The sequence below is a fragment of the Lactuca serriola genome, chromosome 1 (genome assembly GCF_051521515.1).
Source record: "Lactuca serriola cultivar US96UC23 chromosome 1, Lser_US96UC23_V15, whole genome shotgun sequence".
Lineage (NCBI taxonomy): Eukaryota > Viridiplantae > Streptophyta > Magnoliopsida > Asterales > Asteraceae > Lactuca > Lactuca serriola.
The window spans coordinates 46,319,741-46,346,969 of NC_136408.1; the positions used below are offsets into that span (position 1 = coordinate 46,319,741).

Consider the following 27,229-nt stretch of genomic DNA (forward strand, 5'->3'; position numbering starts at 1 on the left):
GGATTGGTCGCTTGTGAGTAGTTGGAAGTATAGTATTGGAAAATATGGAAATGTCTCCATATTGGATGGACAATATCGACATTATTATGAATAGAAAAGATTCTATGTTGTTGTCATATGGAAAGTATGGAAGCGTGTCCATATTGAGAATTGAATATCGAAAATCTATGTCTAGATTAGAAACTTTTATGCAAAAGGATGTTCAAAGGAATGTACTTTGAGTGAGAGGCATCATATCTAAGGAATTGTCTTGTAACAATCTCCGATAGAGGACTTTGTAATATCATTGGCAATAGTCTTTGTGACTTTGGTGCAGTGACATTACGAAAGGATAGTTGCATAGAATGTTAGAATCTAGCATATTCTATAAGTAACAAGAATTTGATATTCTTTAACTTATGAAAAACGGATTTGGAGTTGTGAAATGAGAAGGATTGGAAATGTGTTCAATGTGATCTATTTCACAAAGCAAGAACCATAGGTAAACATTGTGTGCATGCTAGGAGCATGGGACAAGTGTTGGAATTCAAGTAAGAAGTTGATTACCCGAAACGACAAATAATGAGTAATCAATATGGTGATAAATAAAAGGCGTTTTATGTATACTCAAAGGTTTGAGGCCATATGGGATTAGTACTATTCTTGTGTTTCACATTTGCATGTTTTGACTTCCAGAATAATTGAGTTTATTAAGAATAATCGAATTATTCAAACGGGCCACAGTCGTTCATATGTTGGAAGTAGATATGAATGAAGACTGTCATGAATTGGTGTGTGGATTGTCTAGAAAAGTATTAGACATAAGCAAATGTTTGCTACAACATTCATGAGTGCTTACGAATATGATTTGAGCATTGGATTAAACCCACGCTCACTTGGATCACTCCATGGATTGTATCACGAGTGATTGGTGAGACGATAACATATTATATTCTTGAAACCGAGATGTGTGAGTTGTATCTTGCGAATCGGTTGCACATTGATAATATGTAAACGTACTAGTAACTTGGTGTTATAAAACATATTGTTGTGTGTGATTCGGTAAGTGAGTGCAAGCAAGCATTGTATCAAAGTTTATCCGTTCCTTTTATCCAAAGTAGGATAAAAGCGATATCTTTGGGCCCCTCGATGGTTTAGTGATGACAAACGTAAATGCTCGGCCGGGCTAGGGCTAATTTGATTTGTTCAATTAGTCAGTCGTCATAAATCAGAAATCGAGAAGTAGTACAAAGAGAATGATTTGAAATCATATCTCATATGATATCTAGAATGGAGGAATATATGATCCCTTATCTAAGGACACACGTATCTGATATGATCAGAGTTGACAGCGGCTTTGGAAAGCTACGATTGCAGATCAGGATCTGAAGTCATACGCAGAATAGCTGTTAGACTTATCCAAGTGGGAGACTGCTGGATTAGTGTCTAAGTCCATAACTATTTTGGTATGTACTTGACCCGATGGTGCATGGTCCTTTTGGGTTGCCTTCACCAAAGCAACTTGATTGGAGAAATAAATAGAGAGAGAGGTTATTATGATTTATTAATATGTTATAAGAATAATATATTAAAGGAGAAATCATATTTGTTTAATTAATATTGGTCAATAATTAATTAAGAATTAATTTTTTGATCAAGTGTAATTAATTAAACTAGAGGGGCTGAATTGTAATTATGTGATAGTTACAAAATAAGGTAAGGATTATCTTAAATATAGGGTGAACAAATTTAAGGAGATAATGCCTTAGAATTCGACTAGGATAAGGGTTTCTAAGACTTATCTTATGGTTGCTTGGTGGGCAAGCAACTAGATAAGGATAAGGACTAAAACCCTAATCTTTACACCTATATAAACCCCCTAAGGCTCATGAATTCGTCCAACCCTTCCCAAGAAGTCCTAGAGACGAATTCTAACACCTCTCCTCTTTCTTTATACCTTCTCCACTTGCTTATGGTGTTTGTAAGCCATTAGAGGAGTGACACTTGTGACTCTAAGCCTTCCAAAGTCAATTCAAGGAGGAATTGGGATTGTTATTGCTACATAACAATCAAGGTAATATCATAAACCTAATTATATGTTAATATTGATTTCCATATGCTAGAATTAGGGTTTATAGTCTTGGATTCAAAGCATGTACAATAGAGAAACCTAGATCCAAGCATTAGGGTTTGTATGAGCACATAGGATGTCTTATGACCAAAACCCATCAACCTTCTGGTTGGGACATGTAAATATCTTCCTTAAGGTCACCATGTAAGAATTCAGTCTTGACATCCAACTGATCCAAATATAAATTTTCAGCAGCCACAATACTCAAGACCTACCAAATAATAGTCATCTTCACAATTGGCGAGAAAATTTCATTGTAGTCAACCCCCTCTTTTTATTGGAAACCCTTTACAACTAGTCTGGTTTTATATCTCTTGTTGCCATCAGCTTCATTCTTGATTCTGAAGACTCATTTATTTTGCAAAGCTCTCTTTTTTACTGGTAATTTAACCAAGGACCAGGTATGGTTCTTGTCAAGTGAATCCAAATCCTCCTTCATGGCTTTCTTCCATTTTATATAGTCTTTTAGCTTCAATACCTCTGGATAAGACTCCAGCTTTCTATTCTCTGTCTGTAACAAGTAAATAACCGATGGAGAATATTTGCTAGTGGGTCTTCGATCTCTGGTCGATCTTCTAAGATTAGGAGTTTCAACACATGTCTGATTTGGGGCTTCGTTTTCTAACTTGTAACACCTAGAATTTAGGTATTCGTTTGTGACAACATCCAAATATGGTCAAACAAAGTCAACAATCGTCAAACAGGTCAACTTAACTTGTATTAGAAATTTAGGAGAATTAGGATATCCCCTAATGTTTGTAATGTACTATTAACAAATTATAATACAAAGTACCTCTCTGGATTGCCAACTATCAAATATAAACCCTAATTAGGGTAGTAACATAACAACTCGATAATTCAGCTATATATTATTTGGGAATAAATAATACTTGTAACACAAAGTTGTGGAGTTCATAAACCTAACACTACGTGGCAAATTCATAGCAAAGGCAACAAATTCAAATTTTTGGTGAATTCATCACCAAATGCGACAAAGACTATACCCGGCTAAACACCAAATCTGTAACGAAACAAACTTGGAATTCAACCTAATGTTAATGTAACATATTATTATTTTGATAATAATGTTTGTTATAATAATTTGAATTTTTATAATTCAAATTAAATATTTTATACATCCTTTATACCATATTTATTTTATAAAAACATCATCATTTTTATAATAATACCAAGAATTTATAAAGGTTTGACTTTTCTTTAATAAAAAGTCACCGGTTATTAAGTTGTACCTTCATCTTAAATGGGCAACCACTTAAACCTTAGAGTAGTTTACCATTTGTATAATCCATGTCCCCCCACACCACCCCCCATAACCCACCCTACCTACCCCCAACCCCCTTCCCCCTCTTTCTTTTAGGTCTCGGCCGAGAGGCCTTTCTTCATCATCATTCTCTTCATTTTTCAACTCCTTCAAGAAATTAGTCTCATCTTCCATAGCTAAATTCTTCCAAGCGGTTCTTGAGTTTTTGGTAAGTATTTCCTTCATAATCTAGTGATTCTACACACTTATAAACTAGTTTCAATCCATTTATACACATTATCATGTGTTACTATTCATAAGCTCTTTAAATCTTCAAGTGTTCTTACTTGAATCTTTCCATCTAAAACCTTTCATCCACCAAGAAAATACACATAATGTGAGTTCATACCCCTTCATTTTAGACTTTTCCATGTTTTAAGGGAGAATACAAGTAAACTTGTATAAATATACAAGTTGTTATGCATGCTTACTTATATGATGTGTAAAGGTGCTAAATACATGAAATAATGTTATTACCTAGCATTATGAACATTTAGATGTAAAAGTTGGTTTAAAATACAAAACTATGAAAAACAAGTATAAACATGCAACTTTTTCTTAAGAAAAAGTTATAAACACAAAACTATAAAACCTAACCTAATATGACTTTTCAAGCAAAAACGGTTATAACCAAGTTATTATACCATTTTTGTGGGATACAAACCAAAATATGTTATTTGGAACATATTGCTTGAAACTAGTTAAAAATACAAAAGATTTAGTTTTACAGAAAAAAACTTAAAAATCTATCATTTTATGTAAAAGTGGATTTTCTAACAAAAATGGTCATAACTAGGTTATGGTACCATTTTTGTAGGTTTTGAACAAAAATATATTGTTTAAAACATATAAAGTTAATTTGACTTAAATATCACAAAAATATAAAAATAAGTTTTACATAGTTATATTTCACCATTTACCGTTTGTCACGTTAAAAGTCAAAAACTAGAAAAATGAACATTTTCATACTAAGGACTCACTTATTGGTGCTAGATGTGTAAAACACTTGTTATTTATGAATATCTAAGCCTGCTAGCCTCTCTCTCTCTCTCTCTCTCTCTCTCTCTCTCTATATATATATATATATATATATATATATATATATAAATGGGTACAAATCAAATATTATAATAAACTATAACAAGTATAGTTTATGGGACATTAACACTATTGCGACATTTTTGAACGAGACGAATAATTATACAAAGGATTTATATAATTCTTTTATACTATTTTATTATCATGGAAAAGTGATAGTTATACATATAAAGGTTTTCATTACAACAAAACGTAAACATGTTGGATCAATTTTTGTGAGTCAATGTCTTCATCGTACCTACCAGAGTACCTACAAAAGTCCTGTATTATAACCAGAATCTATCGTAAGAGAGTGTGATACTTGTGTATAGATCTATATGGGACTGACAATCCCGCACCTAAGCTGCTTGCAACAGCTAGACCGGTAGGTCTAGGGTGACAAACGTCTAACATTCCGATGCTTGAAAAACGTCATAACAGGCCATCTATGTTTTAGCACGATTATAATAACTCACATGGGGAACCAACGGTACATTTAGTTTACGGGGCAACATACATTCAAATGGTTTTAAATAAGATTAAAACTACATATTACTATTTTAAGTATTAAAATACTTGTACATTTCGGTCTTAGGGTTTTTAAGACTACACCCATCTTTAAGGAAAATATTGGATTTTCTGGAAACGAACACTGTCATTTTACAAGGAAAGACTTACAATTCTTCATACAAACTCTTATGAACTCACCAACTTAATTGTTGACATTTTTCAAAACTACTTGTATTCTTAGGAAATCATTGAAGCAGGTAATTACAAGCTTTTTAGGATGGGACGCTAATGCGTCAAACAAATCTTTTTATCATCATATTATAATTGAATTTGAAACATGCAACTCTTACGACAATGTATCAATTATATTTATGATGAGTGTGTTTTTCTTTGATCACTATTATACATATTGTTGTGATAAGATTCATGAAGTCGTCCACCCTTAGACATTTCTGCCATCCTGGTTTGGGGGTGTGACATCGTTTTAACCCTTGAGTAATGTTTAATCTGCAAGTTTAGCCCCCGGTGGCAAATTCGTAAATATAAAGTCCTCTGGAGTACGCAGGGCGTACTCCGGAGTGCCTTAGAACACTGCACGTATGCATGCATGGTGCAAACCCTAATTTTCAGGGTTTAGACCCTATTTAAACACCTTTATGGCTTCACGCACCTTCTTACCTTCAGCCTCCCTCCACATTTCAAAACCCTAAAAAGTATTTGTGCAATGTGAAGCTTGTTGAGCCATTTTTGGTGTCATTTTGGAGCTTTTGGAGTAGAAGGAAGAGCATTGAAGTGGTGGTGTTTCACTCAAGGGTTTAGATCTAACATTTTGTCCCCCTTATGCACCTTGTGGAGGTAAAAATGTTTTAAACTTGATGAAGAAATCTCTTGCATCTAGTTTTTGATCTAGTTGTTTCCTTTTTGGTCCCAAACTTATTCTTTATGAGTAGAAGGTACTCCAAGGAATTTGAGTTATCCTTTCATAGGTTTTTAGGGGTGTTAAGTCATAAAGTTGGGTTCTTGGTCACTAGTTCCCCCCCCCCCCCATGCAAGTGCTAGATGGTCTTAATGGGTTAAGAGGCTAGGGTTTTTGGTGTTAAGGACTTAATAGCCATGCTAGACCAACTTTATGGTTTAGAGCATCTTATGTCACCTAGATCTGAAGTTTGGACGTAGGTGCTTAAAGGACGAAGCACTTAGTTAGGAGGTTGGCAAGCAGCCTCGTACGTAGGGCGTACCGAAGGGTACAATGAGCGTACGAGGTCAGCGCCTCGATCTTCGTTCAACTGTAAGGTATGCCTCATGTACACAAGGAGTACTCCCCACGTACTGATTGTGTCAATCCGGTTGACTGGGTTGACTTGGACCTGGATTTTGACTAGGGTTTGACCTGGGGGTATTTTAGGTGTTTGAATGGTAGTCTGAGTTTTGTTTACTGTTGTTCGTAAAGGTGATCGGTAGTGAGGATTTCGGAGCAGCGTGTCAGTTCAGATTTTCGTCTGTGTGTAAGATGGGTCTTCCTACCATCTTAAGTGGACCGAAGGCACCAAAGCTTACCCACTGTATTGTATGTTTAGAAGTATTTATATCCTATGACTTTGTTTGTGTGCTTGCATGATTTATGTATTGAGCTATATGGGCTCGGGGTCGATACGGACCTGGGGGTTGATTCAGACCCAACAAACCTATTTGTTGTTATTTTGGGTTGATACAGACCCGAGGGTTGATACGGACCTGACATAGCCACACGTTGTTATATGATATATATTATGTATATGGTAATTTAGGAAGCTCACTAAGCTTTATGCTTACAGTTTATGTTTATGGTTTCAGGTACTTCCAATTCAAAAGGGAAGGGCCCCGCACTTGATGTCTTTGTACTCTGATGTTTTGGAATATTGTAATGAATGATGGCTTTTGATAAAATCAAAATGAAAACTAATGGTCTTTAAATGAAAATTTTTGGTACTATCTTTGGGTCGTTACATAACTGATATGTGATTTCGGTTTCTAAGTATTTATCTTCAGAAGTCCCACTGAATTCATTATTTACTATCTCTTCAGCGCTCCCACTATTTTCTGATCCTTCACCTGTTTCAGGTTGAAAAACATCAATATCTGTCAATTCTTCGAACACCACCTTCTGACTTTGTTTGCTTTTGCTCAGAATTGTAGTTAGATCATTTTTATAGAGGGCGTCTTCACTAAAAGTGACATCTTTTCTCCTGATCACTTTCAAGGTTTGGTTATCCTAAAATCTATAATGCATATCATCCATCTCGTACCCGATAAAGATACACTTCTTAGCTTTGGCTTCAAGTTTGTCTTTTTTTTTTTTTTTTTTTTTTTTTGCATCTTTAACCTTAACATAAGCATTGCAACCAAATACTTTAAGGTGACAGAGCGATACTTCCCTTTTCTGACATTCCTCTTTTGGAATTTTAAACCCAATGGGGACTGATGGTCCGCGATTTATAAGGTAAGCAGTTGTGCTCACTGTGTCTGCCCATAACATTTTTGGAAACCCTATATGTAACCTCATGCTCTTAGCTCTATCGTTTAATGTTCTGTTCATGCTCTCTGAAATGTCGTTTTGTTGAGGTGTTTGTGGCACAATCTTCAACATTTTGATCTCGTGTTCTGCACAATAATCAGTAAACTCATTGCTGCTGTATTCACCCATATTATATAAATTCAAAAATTTTATCTTCAGATTCATCTCATTTTCCATAGAATGTTTGAACCTTTTAAAAGTAAAGAAAATGTCATATTTATTTTTTTAGAAAGTAAACGATACCTTTCTTGTAGCATCATCTATAAAGGTAACGTAATATCGGGAACCTCCTGTTGATGAAACTAATGTGGGACCGAAAACATCAGAATGTATCAACTCAAGCTTCTCTGATTTAGGTGGTTGACCCGTCTTCACGAAAGTAACTCTTTTCTATTTACCGAGTACATATGGTTCGCAGAAGTCGACTGTCACATTCTTCAGCTGTGGGATCCTGCCCTTTGAAGCAAGCATCTTTATTCCCTTCTCACTCATATAGCCACGTCTTTGGTGCCATAAAGTAGAGGACTCCCTGTCTCCAACAGTTGCATTTGCTTCTCTTGAGGTTAACTCCACCATATATAGAGTTCCCTTCTTCTTTCCTTGAGCAATGACGAATTTTCCTTTAATAACCTTCCATTTACCTATTCCAAACTTTACATCATGTCCCTCTTCATCCAATTGTCCCATTGAGATCAACATTTTCTTCAGACCAGGAATGTATTTCACAACCTTCAAAATCCAAGTATTACCCATTGAAGTTTTTAATGTTACATCTCTAATACCAGTGATCTTCAAAATTTACCATCTTTGTTGTGGCAAGCATGAAACGATGCTCCTGAATCCAACACACAAGACTCGACTGAAATTTCTACACAGCTAATCAGAGCATCATCATAGTCTTTATCCACATTCATCCGTTTCTTGCCATTACCTGCAGGAGGTTTAGGACATTTTTTTTTGAAATTTCCTATTTCTAGTTACAGCAGACAATTGCTTTTCTGCTTCTTGATTGTCCTCTCTTCCTTGACTCTGACCTTTTTCTTCCGTATCCACCTCTGTTTTGTTTCTTTCCCCTCTCTTCCGTATTGAGTAAATTGGTGGAACCTTCTCCTGCATTCCTTCTCCAAACATCTTCGCCGAGAATCAAATCTCCGATGCTTTCGTGAGCTTCATAGTTCCTAAAGAACTATTGACTGTAGTGACTGTTCTAGGCCAACTTTCGGGGAACGGAGATAATAATAATAAAGCTTGGAGTTCGTCTTCGAATTTAATTTCAATAGATCCTAACCTTGGATATTATCGAGTTGAACTTATTGACATGGTCTGTGACAGACACTCCTTCTCACATCTTCGTGTTTACTAATTGTCTAACTAGGAACACCTTGTTTGTTGCGGATGGATTTTCATACATGTTGGACAATTCTTTTATCAATCCAAATGTGGTCTTGTAACATACCAAAATTCAAGACCAAAAATTTCATTTTTGATATAACAATTTATAAGAAACCTCATCAAGTTAATTAAATTCATTAAAACCATAGGTCACATGTTTCAAACCCATCTCATAAAATAGTAATAATGTCAGAGTACAAATCCCAAGAATCTCATGTGTAGAAAATCATGTGTGTGATGCGCTACAAATGTGCCGACTCCTTTCCCTTCGAAGAAGAAGGACCTGACACAAAAACTGAAAACTGTAAGCACAAAGCTTAGTGAGTTCCCCCATCATACCACATACCATATAATCACATAACGCATAGCATATCTGGGTGCTAGTCTCTTTCAACCGGTAACTGCCTAGCATATCTGGGTGCTGGCCTCCCCTTCGGTCTCTTTCGAGTCCCCCAAAGTCCAAACTTATCCAGTCGATTTTAGTCGGGCTTAAAGCATCCAGAACACAGATCTGGCCTCCTAGGGTCGATACAACACGTAAAGTTACAAACTTTACGTTCATGCATGGGCTATTTAGCTCAAATAGCCCTAAAAAGTGGTTCATATGATGCATTGGACTCCCATGGCCATAAAGTTGGCACCTTTATGCCATGGAGTCCCTCAAAGACTCTGGATCTGAAGTGTTGACCCCAAACATGCTTGCATCCATGAATGGTTCCAAAAATGGTTCCTTAAAGCCCTAAACTACTCCATGAAGGGATCTAATAGATGAATAGACAAGGTATAGACTTTATACATCAAATGAGCTAGAAATGGAGTTCTTCTTTTGGATCCAAAGCTCCTTCCTTCAACCAAGCACTTCTAGATTTCCCTCCTTCAAGAAAACACCAAGAAATCACTTCTTTTTCACTCACACACACTCACAAAGCTCAAGATCACGAATTAGGGTTTTCTGGCTATGGGAGGTGATAAGGGAGGCCACAATGGGGGTGTCAAGGTCTTTAAATAGGGTGCAAACCCTGAAAATCGGGGTTTCACACTGGCAGCCCTACTCGTCGAGTAGACTTTAAGTCTCGTGTCCATTCATTCATTCCTACTCGACGAGTCTGGGACTCCAACTCGTCAAGTCCCCTTACAAAAATGATTGTTTTAATTTAAAATACATATCAGGAACCGGACGTTACAAATCTCCCCCGCTTATTTTAGACTTCGTCCTAGAAGTATGATGCATCTGGAAATAACTCAGGGTAGTGCTCCCTCGTCTCGTCCTCTGACTCCCAAGTCCATTCTGAGCCCTTGCGATGCTGCCATTGCACCTTCACCAACTTAACCTTCTTGTTCCTCAGATCCTTCGTCTTCCTATCGAGGATGGCTACCAACCGCTCGATGTAGTTCAGGTTGCCGTCCACCTGAATATTCTCTAAAGGTACTATCGCGGAGTCATCTACCAGGCACTTCCGCAACTAGGAGACATGGAAGGTGATATGGATCTGACTAAGTTCGGCTTGCAGGTCCAGCCTATACGCCACCTTGCCCACCCAGGTTGTAGCTTGCCCCGCTTCCTGGGGCCCAACTTGCCCCGCTTCCTGAACCGGATGACACCTTTCCAAGGTGACACCTTCAGGAGAACCATATCCCCGACCTGGAACTTCAGGTCCGATCGGCTTCTGTCGGCGTAGCTCTTCTGCCGACTCTGAGCAGTCTGAAGCCTGCTCCTGACCTGATGTATCCTCACCGTCGTTTTGAGTACCACTTCGATACTCCCCATGACCCTCTGTCCAACCTCTCCTCAACATATCAGGGTCCTGCACTTCCTTCCATACAATATATAAAAGGGCGTTACAGGTCTTCTCATTGAAGATGTTGTAAGCGACATTTTTCGCCAATTATAATCTGACAATGCGAAGGACCTGTCGATCCAACAAGTTCCATTCTGCCATATCCATCTTTTCAAGTTTTTCTTCAGATAACGGTAAGTGTAATTTCTTCTAATATAAGTAATCCTCAATCTGCATCTTTCAGAATCCAAAATCATGGCCTTCAAATTTATCGATCTTCACCTTCCCGTCTTCAGCTATAGCTCTAATACCAATTGTTAGGTATGAATAAACGATAAATAAAACAGTTCTGAGAAATACGAGAGATCAGAAACGAAATCAAAGCACACAGAACACATGGATTTAAGTGGTTCACATTATCTTGCGATAGGCTACATCCACTGTCGAACCATAGCGAGCGAGAGAGAGAGAGAGAGAGAGAGAGAGAGAGAGAGATTTATTCCACATACGCTTTTCTGCTACAATGTTACAAATACGGCTGTTCATAAATATATAATCAAGAAAATCTGACCTAAACCTAAAAGGCCAAGCCCGACTGAAAAAAAAAAACACAAAAAAGCCCAAAAACTTTCAGTCTTTAAAATTCCAAATAATCTTCATATCTAACAAGTTGAATAACAATGACTTGTGCAAAGTGTCATAACAAATGACATAACTTCAAGACCTGTAAATTGCACTCTTCACATAATGGAGTAAAGGGGAAGAAGAGAGTTAACACCAAAGGTGCGACAAGTTTTACATAGTGACATGCTAAATTACCTTTTAAGTATTTAATTTAGGAAAAATAATATGAATTGTTTCTTTTGAAGTGATTTGAATGTTACCTGTTTTTGTTTATTTAAGTATATTGATATGTTTTGCTAGTAGACTCAAACAATGGATTAGTTATGAAATGGTCCAAAACAATTGATGATTATTGTAATAGATTTGTTTCATATCTACTATAATAAATGAAGGTTTTTTTGCCACATGTCATTTTCTCATTCAATTTGCCACATGTCATTTTGTCATAATTTAGAGATATATTTATTTTCCACTTGTCATTTATTTCATTTTCCATTTCTAATATATTATTAATTAGTTTCCATAAATTAAACTTACCATAATGAAATTAATTTCAAATTTTAAATTTTAAATTTTAATTTCAATTTCAAATAAATTTACAATTTAAACCTTTGTGTTTAACATTTTGTTATAATTAACCTGTTTAATATACGGGCTGATAACTAAACAATAATTTTAATTTATTTATTTTTTACATGTTTTTTTTTTCATAATTTTTATTTATTTCAAATTTTGAATTCAAATAAACTTCTTATTTAATCGTTTCTATTTAACATTTTGTTTTAATCAACCCGTATAATATACGGGTTTCACAACTAGTATGTATCAAATGATACGATATGCTTTATGTAATTTTTTGTCCAAACTTAAATGGTTTGTCAAACATTTTCTACCAATAAACTTAATTGATCATTACTAAAATAAAATATTTCTACAACATTTTCTAGTAATGAACTTTCGTTTGTGGTGAAATGGTTTGTTCAATAATTAGTAACATTGAAATTTTGTTTGTCAACATTTTCTAGCAATATACTTTTGTGCAGCACCTGAATAGTCCAAATAGCTTTTCCATTAAAGTCATTTCCCACATAAAGTGACCAAAAATCATACAAACATGCAAAAAACTATTGCATACATACCAAATAGCTTTTTCATTAAGATCATACAGAAATACCAAAAGTCATTCCCCTCCAAAAACCAAGTATACTACTTTAAATCATAACACAGTTAGGAACAATGCCTTTTTGCCTATTAAGAATTTTGCCACAAAACTTTGCTGCTTAAGAATGTTGTCACATAACTTTTTGTCTCTTAAGAATTTTGCCAGAAAACTTTAACTTTACCACATAAGAATGTTGTCACAAAACTTTTCGACATTGTCAATTTGAGTCCTTACAACACACATATGAATAGTGACTAAAAATTCTGCTACAAACCTTTAACACTTTGTTAATTTTGGTCCTTGAAAATAAACATTATAACAATCGTTTGACATCTTGCCACTTTTTTATCCTTACATAAATGATCTATGGATTTTGTTCACCTTGGCATTTTTTGTATTTATATGGGCTTTGCCATTATGCAGCCCTGTTTAATTTCCATTTATTTAGTGTGTTATGTGGTATTTTTGTCATAAGTTGCATAAATGATTCCTGCATTTTAGTGGCTTATTAAGAAATCATCCATTTATAATATTTTTTATTTAGTTTTTATTGTTTTAAACGCAACGTTTTTTGTATGTTTTTTTTTTAAAATACAACCTGGACAAAACCCGGGATCACCTAGTAGTTGTATTTAAAACTACATCACACACAAACTTCTTTTATACTTACATAAATACCCAAAAAGACTAACCTTACAACTCTCATAAACAAGACTAAAAACAATTATCTAAAAAACCATTTATATAATTTTGTCATACAAATGCACATATCTTGGGCAGAATAATCATTCTGACAAGAGCCCAAAAAGTTTAGTTAATTACTTAAAAACGCATGCGGTCGTTCTCGTGACTAATTGACTATCCCTTATATACTTAAAGAGTTAAAATGATAGATGAGTGATTTTATTGGACTTATATTCTCATATTATTATTATTTTTTTCGGTAAAAATGTTTCTTCGTCGATCTGAGAAACTTGTTACCCCCAAATCAAACATATACTTCAGTTGATTATCAAGAATGTTAAAATTATAAACGTGAATGGTGATATAATCATCGTTGTCATCAAAATCCACTTTATTCCTGTATATATACACTCAAAACCCATTTCTACTGACCACTGTACACCCAGCTTCTTCTTTATTTTCTTCCCCGCAACTCCATTCTGAAGAATCTGTAAGTGCGATGGCACTTGTTAAAGAAATCATGGGTCGTTCCATGATTGAGAAACCCCCGTTTCTACCTTCAAACACTCTTAAAACGATCCATCATAACCAGAATCTGTTGTCAGTGAACCCAGTTTCTGTCCGAAGGAGGATCTCGGTAGTGAAGGCGGCGATCAGTGAGGATTTGGCCAAATTTGTGAAAGCAGAGAAGCCGGTTACGTTCAAGGCGAGAGCTGTATTAACTGTTCGGAATAAACACCAGGAAGATTTCAAAGAGACAATTGTAAAGAAAATCGACGCTTTTACCGATCAGATCGGAAGAAATGTTGTCCTGGAGCTTTACAGCACTGATATTGACCCAAGTAGGCAACATGTTTGTTCAAATGCGTCAATAGATTCTTTTTTTGATTGGATGTTCTTTTATTCTTGTTGAATTGAATTGGGTATTGATTTTTGTCCCTTTTTATGGTATGAAGAAACAAGGGCTCCAAAGAAAAGCAAAGAAGCTGTGTTGAAGGATTGGTCACAGAAATCAAATCTCAAATCAGAAAGAGTTAATTACACATCTGATTTATTGTTGGATTCTGATTTCGGAATCCCGGGAGCAATTACCATCACTAATAAGCATCAAAAAGAGTTTTACTTGGAAAGTATCACAATCGAAGGATTTGCATGTGGCCCTGTTTATTTTCCTTGCAATTCTTGGGTTCAATCCACCAATGATCATCCTAATCCCAGAGTTTTCTTCTCCAATCAGGTAATTAATTATCTTTCTTCATAATCTTCCATATTGGTAAAAGGATATAAGTCAAAAACTCAAAAAGGTCTAAACTTTGAAAGTCAAATCTTGATACATGTCAAAGATGCATCAACTATCAAGCTTACATCTTTATGAATATTATTGTACACTTGAGCAGCCATATCTTCCCGATGAAACTCCAGCCGGGCTAAAACTATTAAGAGAGAAAGAGCTTCGAGATTTAAGGGGTGATGGAAAAGGCGTCAGAAAATTATCAGACCGGGTTTATGATTATGATGTTTACAACGATCTAGGAAATCCAGACCGGGGAAACGACTTTATCAGGCCGCTACTCGGCGGCGAAAAGATCCCATATCCACGGCGGTGTCGCACCGGCCGATTACCTACTGACACCGGTGTGTATTTAATACCTTATAACATTTAAAATCGTATAAATTTTAAATATATGCTGACGATTTATATGTTTTAACAGATATTTTAGCTGAGAGTCGAGTGGAAAAGCCGTTTCCGTTGTACGTTCCAAGAGACGAACAATTTGAAGAATCAAAACAAAACGCATTCTCGACAGGGCGGCTGAAGGCGGTGCTCCACAACCTGTTGCCATCAATGGTGGCCAGCATTTCAAAAAAACACGACTTCAAGGGTTTCTCACAGATCGAGAGTCTTTACAGTGAAGGACTCCCTCTGAAACTAGGTCTTCAAGATGATCTCTTGAAGAAGCTCCGGTTGCCTAATTTAGTCACCAGACTCCATGAATCTAGCCAGGGCGGCGGCCTTCTCAAATACGACACCCCAAAAATTCTTTCCAGTAACCACCCTACGTCCTTTCCTTATATAAATAATATCAAAAAAATATGAAAGCTTATAATTTATATTTTGTTCCATTTTTTTGATTTACAGAGGACAAGTTTTCATGGTTACGTGACTATGAGTTTGGCCGGCAAGCACTCGCCGGGGTTAACCCGGTGAACATAGAGAAGTTAAAAGTTTTCCCACCAGTGAGTCAACTCGACCCGGAAATCTACGGTCAACAAGAGTCCGCTCTTAAAGAAGAACACATTTCGGGCTATCTTAATGGGATGTCCGTACAACAGGCTATGGAGGAAAATAAGCTATTCATAATAGATTACCATGACACATATTTACCATTTCTTGACCATATAAACTCGCTAGATGGGCGTAAAGCATACGCGACCCGCACCATATTTTACTTGACCCAATCGGGCACATTAAAACCCGTGGCAATCGAGCTCAGCTTGCCACGGGCTTTACCCGGTTCGCGGTCAAAACGGGTCGTCACACCACCCGTAGATGCCACAAGCAACTGGACATGGCAGCTTGCGAAAGCCCATGTTTGCTCTAACGATGCTGGGGTCCACCAGCTCGCCAACCACTGGTAAGCATGCCCAAACCCTGTTCCTCGTGTTTCTAGACTCGTGTGGATTTACAAAATTGTCCTTGTTGTGCTAGGTTACGAACACATGCGGCCATGGAACCTTTTATATTGTCGGCACATAGACAACTGAGTGCTATGCACCCGATATTTAAGCTTTTGGACCCGCATATGAGATACACCCTTGAGATCAACGCCCTGGCCCGCCAAAATTTGATCAATGCGGATGGTGTCATAGAGCAGTGCTTTACCCCGGGCCGCTATTGTATGGAAATAAGTGCTGCAGCGTATAAGCATTGGCGCTTCGATCTAGAAGGCCTCCCATCTGATCTCATTAGAAGGTAACTTCTTACCTGTTATCTGTTTTAAAACCCTGACCAATAACTTTTGGACTAACTTAATGTTTTGTCTTATTAGGGGTATGGCGGTTTCGGATCCAAGTCAAAGACACGGGCTGAAGCTGTTAATCGAAGACTACCCGTATGCAAATGACGGGCTTTTGATATGGGAAGCAATACAAAAATGGGTACGTACTTACGTAACACGATACTACCCGGACCCGTCACTTGTCTGTAACGACAGAGAGCTACAAGCATGGTACGCGGAGTCAATCAACGTGGGCCACGCGGATCTCCGCCACGAAAACTGGTGGCCGGAGTTGGCCACCGGAGATGACCTGACCGCCATCTTGACCACCATCATCTGGCTGGCTTCCGCCCAACATGCGGCACTTAACTTCGGGCAGTACCCTTACGGTGGCTACGTACCGAATCGGCCGCCATTAATGAGGCGGTTGATTCCAGACGAACATGACCCTGCGTACATGAGCTTTTTAGATGATCCGCAAAAATTCTTTTTATCGGCTTTACCGAGTATGTTACAGTCAACAAAGTACATGGCTGTGGTGGATACATTGTCGACTCATTCGCCTGATGAGGAGTATATTGGTGAGAGACAACAGAGGTATACATGGACTGGAGATGCGGATATGGTGGAAGCTTTTGACGGGTTTTCAACCGAGATTCAAAGGATCGAGAAGGAGATTGAGAGAAGAAACCGGGACATGGGTTTGAAAAACCGGTGTGGTGCAGGGGTTTTACCGTATGAGCTTCTGGCACCGGGGTCACAGCCGGGTGTGACTTGCCGTGGGGTTCCAAACAGTGTGTCTATATGAAAAAATAGTACACTGTGTTAGTTATATGGTTTAGAGGTACAAAAAGTATGTAAGTGAGCCCTTTGTATAAAAAATGTAGGATTTAGTTTTTTGTAACGTTAAGTCGTTAAGTTTCATCGCAAGTAAACTAAAGCCGGGTTAATGGATCGGCTGAGTCAAACTCGAGGTCGGGTGGTTCGTTAGTATAGGTTTTGGTTGGTATGTGTTTTGTCGATACTCGATACCTATAAGTGGGATTAGATATTTGAGCAGTGATTAAAACGTGAGTGATGTTGTTTTGGAGGACAGCTTTTGCTTTAATAATTAAACGTACGAATTCTCCACGAAATGAGTATGAATGTGACTTTTCTTTGGTAGATATTTGTTGGGCCTAGTGTGGCATGTGTTATTGTGGTGATTATAATCAAATTATTAGTGGTGGTTTCTTTATTTCGATATAATGTAAAAAGAAAATTCGACAGAACAAATCAGAGTTGGTGACGTATTTCATGGGCTTGTTAGCAGGTTGAAATAGAGGTGCGGGTCGAAACTGGGAGCCCGATTTCAGCCTAAAACCGGTTCTACCAAGGACCAGTTATGGGGGTACTGTCCCTGTCTTTCGTGGTTGATGACCGATTCATTTTACGATTTTATTCAATTCTTGTCTCTGGAAAATGTAAAAACAAAACATGTATTCTGTGTTTTGTATCTCATATATTTGGTGAAAATCGTGATAGTAAATTTCTCTGTGAATCTGCATGTTATAAAAATGAACTTATAGATTTATAAAAGTAGTTAACAATTCTATAATAATCCATGCTTAATTTAATATCATTGCATATATATTGGTGAATGAATAAGACCACACTATTACATAAATTCGTAGAAAAATTAAAGTGTTGTTACATAAATTAATAAAAAAATTATATCTTTTACGTCAGGCCAAAAAATAGTAGATTATAAAGTTTATGATACTACTTTTTATTGAAGTCGACATAAGCGACCTAACTCAAATTTGGTATTCCTATTGAAAAACAAACAATATAATTGAGACGTTATAATATAAAAATGGTCGGTTTTTTTTTAATTATCATTCTAAAAATAATCTCCTTTTCCAAATCATCACCGTCACTGTTTGTAAACCTCAACGGTGTACAATGAATGTATAAAGTCAGCATAACCACGTGTCATAGATAACCCATTCACAGCCGTCACAACTCATACAACCTTCGTCAAACACAACTCCAAGTCCAAGTTGATTGCCGTAATGTCTCGCACGTGTCACTGTCCAGCTACCCACCACTAGCCACGTGCTCATATTCCTCTTTGCCCAGCTTTCATCGGGCTGACTCAACCGTTGATATTAGAACTGTTTTGCCACCTGTCAAACGAATGGCTAAGACCATGTCCATGTAGAAACAAGAGCCTAGAGAGTAGGAGCTTTAAATTTTAAATTTACTGCTCGGATTTTCCTATTCACAGAATATATCCCACCAACTTAAAACTAAAAATAAATATAAAAACCCAGAAGCTTCCTCTTCAATCCTGATCCATCACTCAAATATTGACCTCCTTTCTTATACCGTTAATGTCCTTGTCAGAAGAAAAACATAGAAAACTTATTTGACTGAATTCTCGTGGTTTCTTTAAGAAATTAATATTTTGGAAGGAGAGAGATTAACAAAATGTAACTTTGGGCTGTGTGGGATTGCTTGTTTAAAATATAATTTTTGTTTTTTCTATATTGTTTATTAGTTTTTTTTTTTTATACTAAAAAAATGTTTATAAAAATGTTCGAATTAGTTTGCGCGCGGCCAAAACATAGTTGATATATTATTATTGAGCGTTTGACAAATAATGTAAATGCATTTAAAATTACTAAAAAACGAAAAACAAAAAATAAAATCAAAGCCACTTTGAAAAAGCGTAATTTTCTTAATTAAAACAACGGAATTTTATTAAACTAAAGAGCTAACAAGGCCAATTACAAGTTTAAAGTCATAAAACCATCATACCTAATTAATAGTAATCTTTCTATTCTTCATATACTACACCAAAGGAAAAAAATGAGTAACGATTTTATCGAAAAGAACCGCATTCAGTTTGGACGTGTCAAAGAGATACCGAATTGGGGGTAAGCATAATAACCGAAAAACCGAACCAAAACCAAATTAACCGATATAACCGAACCATTATAAAAATCATTGGTTCGGTTTCTAATTTTTGTTAACCGATAACCAACGGTTCGGTTATGGTTTCATAGGTTAACCGAACCATTATTAACCGAACCGCTAACTTTATATTTTAATATATAAAAATTGTAGATTATGTATAAAATAATATAGTCAAACTTATTTAAGATCCATTAAAAAATTAAAAATATAATTTATTAATTCTCACTTATCAGGAGACGAACGAACAATCAAACCATCAAAGGTTGATCACCCAGACACACACAATCTTTCAATCATGCATTATCGTCTAATTCTACAATTTGTAAACATTATTAACAATTAGTTTAATCTTCATATTCATAATTGTAATCGAAGGCTTCTCAGACTGTTAATCTTAATCAAATATTGTTTTGACTTTATAGTTCTATTCAAAGGATTTTTTTAACTTTGTAATCAAGACTTCTAGGTAAGTTATGTTTTTGGTTCTTCTAGACTCTTGTGATATATTAAGAATGTATTTTTTTTTTTTTATTTTGTTGGCTTTTTTTATTTACTATTTTTGACTTAATCACATTGAATGTATATGAGTGCTTGACTTTTTTCTTTTTTTATCAAAGAACACATAATATAAATGTCCGACTCTTTTATTTTATAGTTTTTGATTTAATCGTATTGAACGTATATGAATGTTTGACTTTATTTTAATATTAATATCAATTATCAATATATGAAATTATTAATGTCAATTTTTTTAATGTTTTGTATTTTTATTGAATGTTTTTTATTTTGAATGTGACTATGTGTTATCTCACTCTAAGTATTAAATGTACATATTATATTTTATTACTATAAGCTAGGTTACAAACATTGGCGTCAAGGACTCTTTGGTATTCTGTTTTCATTTTTTATGTCAATATACTTTCGTCATTTATATTATTTTGAACATTATGGTTAACCAATATTAACCATTAACCAAAACCGATAACCGATAAAAACAATTAACCATAACTAATATTAACCATATCCAATGGCTACTAAAATGCATTAACCAATGATAATAGTTATGGTTCGGTTTTAACCAATAATCGAACCACACCGCCCCATACACACCTCTACCGAACACCCAAATATACAACCACATGGAACAGTAAACGCCTATAAATGTTACTCGGCCATCTGTCCGTGTAAAGAAGAGAACCAATGTACAACGTAAAGAAGAGAACCAATGCAACGTAGAACAAAAGTAACTGTAAGTTTTAAAAAGGCATAAAATCAAGGGCGAACGCAGGAATTAGTAGTAGGGGTTGCACAAATTTTTTTTTTCTGGTCAAACATAATATAGAACGTTAAAAAAAATCCGGTCAAACATAATATAAACCATCTAATACAATTTTTTTTCTGGTTAAACATTATATAACAACTATCTATTATAATTTAAATTTGTCCTCTTTGTGCATACATCTTTTCAAACCGCTCCATTACTTTTTCATCCTCAACTTTCGTAAGTGCTTCCGTCTCGACATTACAAAGCAATGCGTCGTTCAAAAACTCATCGCCAATTTTGTTACGCAAGTCTGTCTTCAAGAGCTTCAACTTTGAAAACATCTTTCTACACTTGCGGTCACTACAGGTAATATCACAGTCAACTTTAAAAGCTTATAAACCAAAGGATAAAACCGATGCTTCCCTGTACTAACCATCAAACGAGAAAGGTCGGAAATTCCTTTCAAACTAGTGAAACGCTCATCTTTAATGCAAGAGTGATAAAATATCCCAAGTTGTCCTTCGAGGTCTATCATATCTGAATCATCAAAGTCATACTTGTATAACTTACCCAACTTCAATAACTTTGATTTGTCAAATTGTGCAAATGAATCACAAGGGCTCAAAGCAGCCATGTATTCTAGTAATTGGGGTGCTTGTTTCACTAAATCGATCCCGATATTCTGTAAGTTGCATATCTACCACCGTGTTGAAGATTTCAACCTCAAAATGAAACCTATTAGTCTTTGTAGTCCTACGGTTTCTCACACCAATATACAACTATTCCATATCTAAAGTTTCAATTTCGTGTGTTGACAAAAAGAGGATACTTTTGGCAAAATGATAGCAAACCCTATGTTTCTAAAAGACTGCAATGCCTCCATTGTCCCTCTAACCATCGAAGCCGCTTCCAAAATGTCTAGATCTTTTCTTTGAAGTTGCTTTGACAATGTACCCGTGAGGTGTAAAATGTCATACATCGTATGTAAGTAAAACACGAACTCATATGATTTAAAATATGCTAAGATTCCAGATGCTTGTTGACGATTTGCCAATGACCCTCCCTCCTCTTTCACAAAATCTAAAACTACAAGAACATCCACAAACAACTTCATCAAACTTATGAGTGTGTTGAAATGTGAACCCCATCTTGTTTCTCCCGCTCGAACAAGTGTAGTCACTTGATTTAACCCTCTTCCTGTTTCAAGATCACCACTACACAAGCCTTTTTGCACCCTTTCTCTTGCTTGCTCTCGTAGTAAGTCTTTTCTTTTACACGAGGCACAAACAACATTAACCACCAACGAAATTTGCTCAAAAAAGTCACTCACACCATCATACTTCTTTACTACAGCCACAACTACTAGTTGAAGTTGGTGTGCAAAGCAATGTACATAAAAAGCTGTGTCATTCTCTTGTAATATCAAAGCTTTCAAACCATTGAATTCCCCTCGCATATTGCTAGCCCCATCGTAACCTTGTCCTCTTATCTATTAAAATTTAAAACAATTAATATATATATATATATATATATATATATATATATATATATATATAATTAAATTGAAATAAAAAAAAGTAAAGAATAAATTACCTGACTAAAACTCAACTTATTACTTGTAAGTACTTCATTTATGGCGTTTCTAAGGGTCAAAGAAGATGTATCCTTCACGTGCACTATTCCTATGAATCTTTCTTTCACAAAGTCAAGACTATCGACATAACGCAAAACAATAGCCATTTGTTCCTTTTTTAAACATCACTAGATTCATCAACTAGTAAAGCAAAAACATCTTGACCAATCTCTTTACGAATACTCAAAAGTAATTCTTGTGCAAAACATTGCACAAGTTCTTTTTGAATTTTAGGGGAAATTAGTTGATTGTTTTTAAGAGCATTTTCTAAAGTATTGTTGAAAATCTCTTCACTAGTCTCTCGAATGGCTTTTAACACTTCAATGTAAAGCCCTCTATTTTCCGAGTTAACCGACTCGTCATGACCACGAAACGGTAAAAGTCTAACAACAATAATAGAAACACGTAATCGAGCTTTATATTTATTGTCCTCCGCTTAGGTTTGCCTCCTCAAGACTACATTAATTGCTTGTTTTTCCCTCATTAAAAACTCACACTTTTCTCTTGCTTTGTTGTGAAAACTATCAACACCACCCACATGGTCCGAAATGCATCTTTTTTATTCCAAGTATCAAAACCTTGGGAAACAAATGCATCTCTCCCTCCTTTTTGTCCCATGAGGTCCCCACACAAATAATAATATAAAAAATATGCACAATTCTTTTTCACACTATATTCCAACCAATCAAAGTCATTAAACCATGAAGGAATGAATCTTCTAAATCTATCACCTATTTTTTTTTAGGAAACTTATGTGCCCTTACTTGACACGGTCCTTGAAGCAAATATGCTCTTCTTACATCATCTCTTATATTTGAATTGTAACTTGTAATCAATGGACTATCCGTCGGGTCCTTTGGAAGATCTTTCAAGTCAACGTTATCATTAGGTTGGTTAGAACATGGTGTTTGTGGAGTTGGATTAGAAACCGAAGGGATTGAATGATTGGTGATTGGTGTTTGTGGAGTTGCATTAGGATTAGAAACGGAAGGAATTGATTGATTGGTGATTGGTATTTCGGAACATTCTTCACCACTTTCATTAGGATTAGGTCTTTGTCTTTTGGTAAAAAAAACCACTTAGTTTAACCTACAAAAATATAACAATTACACCTAATCGAATAATAAAACAAGTTGATTTCACCTAATCAAAAAAAAATTTAATAAAAACATAACAATTACACCTAATCAAACAATAAAACAAGTTGCTTTCACCTAATCAAACAAAAATTCAATAAAAACATAACAATTACACCTAATCAAACAATGACTTTGTGACATCCCCAAATTTCACGGCCAGAAAAGACCAATTTGTTTATGCTTTGTTTTTAAAATCAGAGTAATCGTTTAAAGAAAACTGTTGCGGGATTTGTTCCCAAAAACAAAAATATGATAACCATTTATCCAAACATTTCTCAAAGAGAATGTATTTTCATTAAATAATAAAACCTTGGGATGTCATATTCGATACAGACCAAAAGCATAAACAATATAAAATAGACCTTACAATAGTTATTTAACTACAGATCTATAATCCAAAATCTCTCATCAAGTCCACCAACTTATACCCTTGTGCCATTACCTGTAATGAAAAGAAAACTGAGTGGGTCAGGCTTGGGAGCCTGGTGAGCATATAGGGTTTTCAACCCATAATAATATAATTATTATATTTAATCAGCAAACAATCAACCCAATTACCCATCCCCATTATCTTCTTAAGGTTTTACCCTAAGAACCAACTATCCTTCATTCATTTATTCGTAAGAAATTTGGCATGAATTCTATTGCTGCCAAAGCTTACTTATCAAGTACTAAATCCATAGTTATCTGGTGCTAACTCCATAGTCACCAAGGTTCACTTAACAAGCGCTAACTCCATAGTCGCCAAGGTTTACTCAACAAGCGCTAACTCCATAGTCGCCAAAGTTTACTCAACGTGCGCTAACTCCATAGTTGCCAAGGTTCATCAAATAGGCACGAAGTCACATCGTCGCCAAGGTTTATACAATAGGCGCTAACTCCATAGTCACCAACAATTTCCATCTACCTATGTTCTACCCAACAATTTTGTAGATATAAATACTTACACAGTTTAAATCATTTAACACCTGTATAAAACTCAAATTTCCATGCCCATCTCAAATAGACAAATAACATATAAACACATAGCACGTATTTCATAGCAAATACTTCATATTTATGTGTTAGAAGAAAGTAACTACACACCCACACATATAAACAACAATATACTTAATACACTCAAACCATACTTGTATTATTATCGTGTTTATGAAAGGTAGTATACACTCACTTGATCAGAAAATAATTGGACAGCACTACGACTTGCAGAAGTAGTATTCTTCGGTAGATCTGGAAGATCTCCACAAAAATCGAACTTCTCGCGGGTAGAGCTTCGGCTCGGGAACCGCACTTCTCGGGATCTTCGGGATCTCGGGACTTGCTTCGGGGCTCGAGAATAATACCGGGGCTTCGGGGTATTTCTGGCACGCAAATCGATGCAAAACGGGAGAGAGAAGAGGGAAAATGAACAAAAGAACCGGCTGCCATCGCATCCTATTTATAGGAGGCTGGAGCCTCGGAGCACGCGGGGCGTACGCGTCCGAATTCATCACTGCATGCGTCATCCGAAGAACTCGAGTGCGAAGGTCGTCATGCTTCGCTGCGTACACTCGTACGCGGGGCATACACTCGTACACGGGGCGTACTTCGGATGAGTCCGATGACTCGCCTTCGGATAATACCGGGATTTAATAATTAAATTCATATCTTCTTCATAATTAATAAACTTCGAAAATTCATATCTTCTTCATACGAACTCCTTTTTCGACGTTCTTTATATCCACGCGTAGGTGAGACTACGCTCTACGACTTTCGTTTAGACTCCGTCGGCTAATTTTGATTTTGATTTTTATTATTTATTTTTAATAGGTCGGGACAAAAAATTTCGTTATAAATTCATAACTTCTTCGTCTGACGTCCGTTTTTGCCTAACTTTTTATCGCTTCGATACCAACAACGAGATCTTCGATTCTCGTTTAGATTGCTAAGGCTAAATATCGCTCTAACGTAAATTCACTTTTTACGTCGCGTTGTGTCGTGCCGGTTCTGTCGCGAAACTTCGACATGTCATAACTTCTTTGTTATAACTCGGATTTTGGCGTTCTTTATATGCACGGAAACTTTGTAACATATACTACAAATTAGTTAGGATTATTCATCCTAAATAATCTTCTATCAAAAAGTCATTTTTGACGCTTATTGTCTCTAAATTGACTAGCCCTGATCTACGGGCGTTACAGACTTCAATAAAACAAGTTGCTTTCACCTAATCAAACAATCAATTCAATAAAAAAAAACATATGAATTTCACCTAATCAAACAATCAATTCAATAAAAAAAACATAGCAATATATGAATTTAACCTAATCAAACAATATAACTTCAACAAAACAAATCAATTTCACCCAAGTCAATCAATAACTTTAAAAAACATATCTATTTCAAATATCTAAATGAATTGGTAAATGGTAATTGGTAAAACTTACTTGCTTCATTGTAGAAATTGAAAGAAGACAGTTAGACAAAAGTTGATCGATACTATTGTTGAAACCTGCTTCAAGAAATCGATCAAGATTCAAGGATTAAAATCGATCAAACAACAAAATCGATTTTGGGCTGTGACTCACGATCAAGAAGACAGAAGTACTCGATCGAATATAGAAGTCATCCAGGGGCGATCGGCATTCGGCAATTGATTGAATTTTGGAGCCTTGGAGGCAAGCCGCAAGCACCAAGAAGTCGAGTCGACGTCTCGACGATCGTTTATATTGCTGTATAATCGTTTTCTTTCTTTTTTTCTTTTTTTTTGCTTGTACCGATCATCAATTAGAAACTCAAATAATTAGGATGGGCTATCTTTTTTACAAGCAATTAGCCAAATTGCTAATTTATCTACTTAAGTTTTATTTTGGGCTTTGGGCAATTGGACTATTAGACAATAATCGATTAAAACATTGGGTTGTGGGCTCGTTATTATTTTTTTTCGTTTGGTAATTCCCGATAGAGTGACAATTTTTTTATGTAGTTGTACAATTTTTTTAGTAGTTGCACGATTTTTTTTACGTAGTGGCACAATAGGTAAAAATTTAAAAAAAATGAAATTTTTTCTACTACGTGCGCGGAAGCTAGGTGTTGCCGGTGCCACACCGGGCACCTAGCTAGGACCGCCCCTGCATAAAATGCATAAGATGTGTTCGTGTATATTTACAATCATATTGTATAACTCGCCCAACGAACAATTATGGTGACGTATATTTATTGGAAATGTATTTGTGCAACATTAATAAATACTATATAAATTAGATAATTGATAATCAAATGGCTGAATTTCAGAAGTCATGGATCTCCTGACTCTTACTTGGCGGCTAAACTCAAACACTTAAAAAATGAGATCAAGGCATGGAGGAGACCGGAGACTTAATTACCCAAAGGAGTTAGCCGAACTTAAAAATCTTAAAGATAGACTACAGGAGCGAATCTAAAGCTCTTAGCAATGAAGAAATTGTGGACAGGAGAAATACTTATCAAAAATTTGTTGAGGCAGAAAAAATTAAGGCATGGGACCTACAACAAAAATCTCGAATAAAATAGGCTATTAATAGTGACGAGAACACCAAATTTTTCCATTCCTTTGTTAACAACAAAAATAGGAAAAACCGGATAAACGGGCACTTAATCAACGGTGTAAGGAACAAAGAGCTAAGTGCGATAAAAGATGAGGTCTTTTGGTTCTCCAAAAACAAGTTCTCTGAAAGGTGGCCTTCGAGACCAAAGCTTACAAACGAAAATTTCAAATCCATCTCACTCACTGATGCTAACATGTTGGAAGCCCCATTCTCTGTTGAAGAAATAAGGGTTGTTGTATGATCTTGTGGTGGTGCAAAAGCCCTTGGCCAAGATGGTTTCACTTGTAAATTCATCAAAGCTTCTTGTGACTTTGCTAAAGGAGGATATAATTGTGTTCGTTAAACATTTTGAGAAGTATAGTGTGTTAGCTAAAGGATGTAGCTCCTCATTCATCATGTTGGATCCAAAAATCAAGGACCACTGAAGCTGAGTGATTATTATTCCATAAGCTTGA

The 27,229-nt window shown here is 35.9% G+C and overlaps 2 protein-coding genes across 2 annotated transcripts; one reads left to right on the forward strand and one right to left on the reverse strand.

The window, feature by feature from the left end:
* The first annotated feature begins 13,470 nt into the window (after positions 1-13,470).
* Positions 13,471-17,379, forward strand: LOC145086779 (lipoxygenase 1, chloroplastic-like). The gene is made up of 7 exons (XM_079024622.1): positions 13,471-14,054; positions 14,169-14,449; positions 14,610-14,847; positions 14,925-15,260; positions 15,353-15,848; positions 15,923-16,186; positions 16,263-17,379. The coding sequence occupies exons 1-7, from the start codon at positions 13,712-13,714 to the stop codon at positions 17,017-17,019; spliced, it is 2,715 nt and encodes a 904-aa protein (XP_078880748.1). The 5' UTR covers positions 13,471-13,711; the 3' UTR covers positions 17,020-17,379.
* A 3,227-nt stretch (positions 17,380-20,606) lies between these two features.
* LOC145054419 (uncharacterized) lies at positions 20,607-22,176 on the reverse strand. The gene is made up of 4 exons (XM_079002605.1): positions 22,030-22,176; positions 21,266-21,925; positions 20,850-21,133; positions 20,607-20,796 (listed from the first exon to the last, which is right to left on the reverse strand). The coding sequence occupies exons 1-4, from the start codon at positions 22,174-22,176 to the stop codon at positions 20,607-20,609; spliced, it is 1,281 nt and encodes a 426-aa protein (XP_078858731.1).
* Between the last annotated feature and the right edge of the window lie 5,053 nt (positions 22,177-27,229).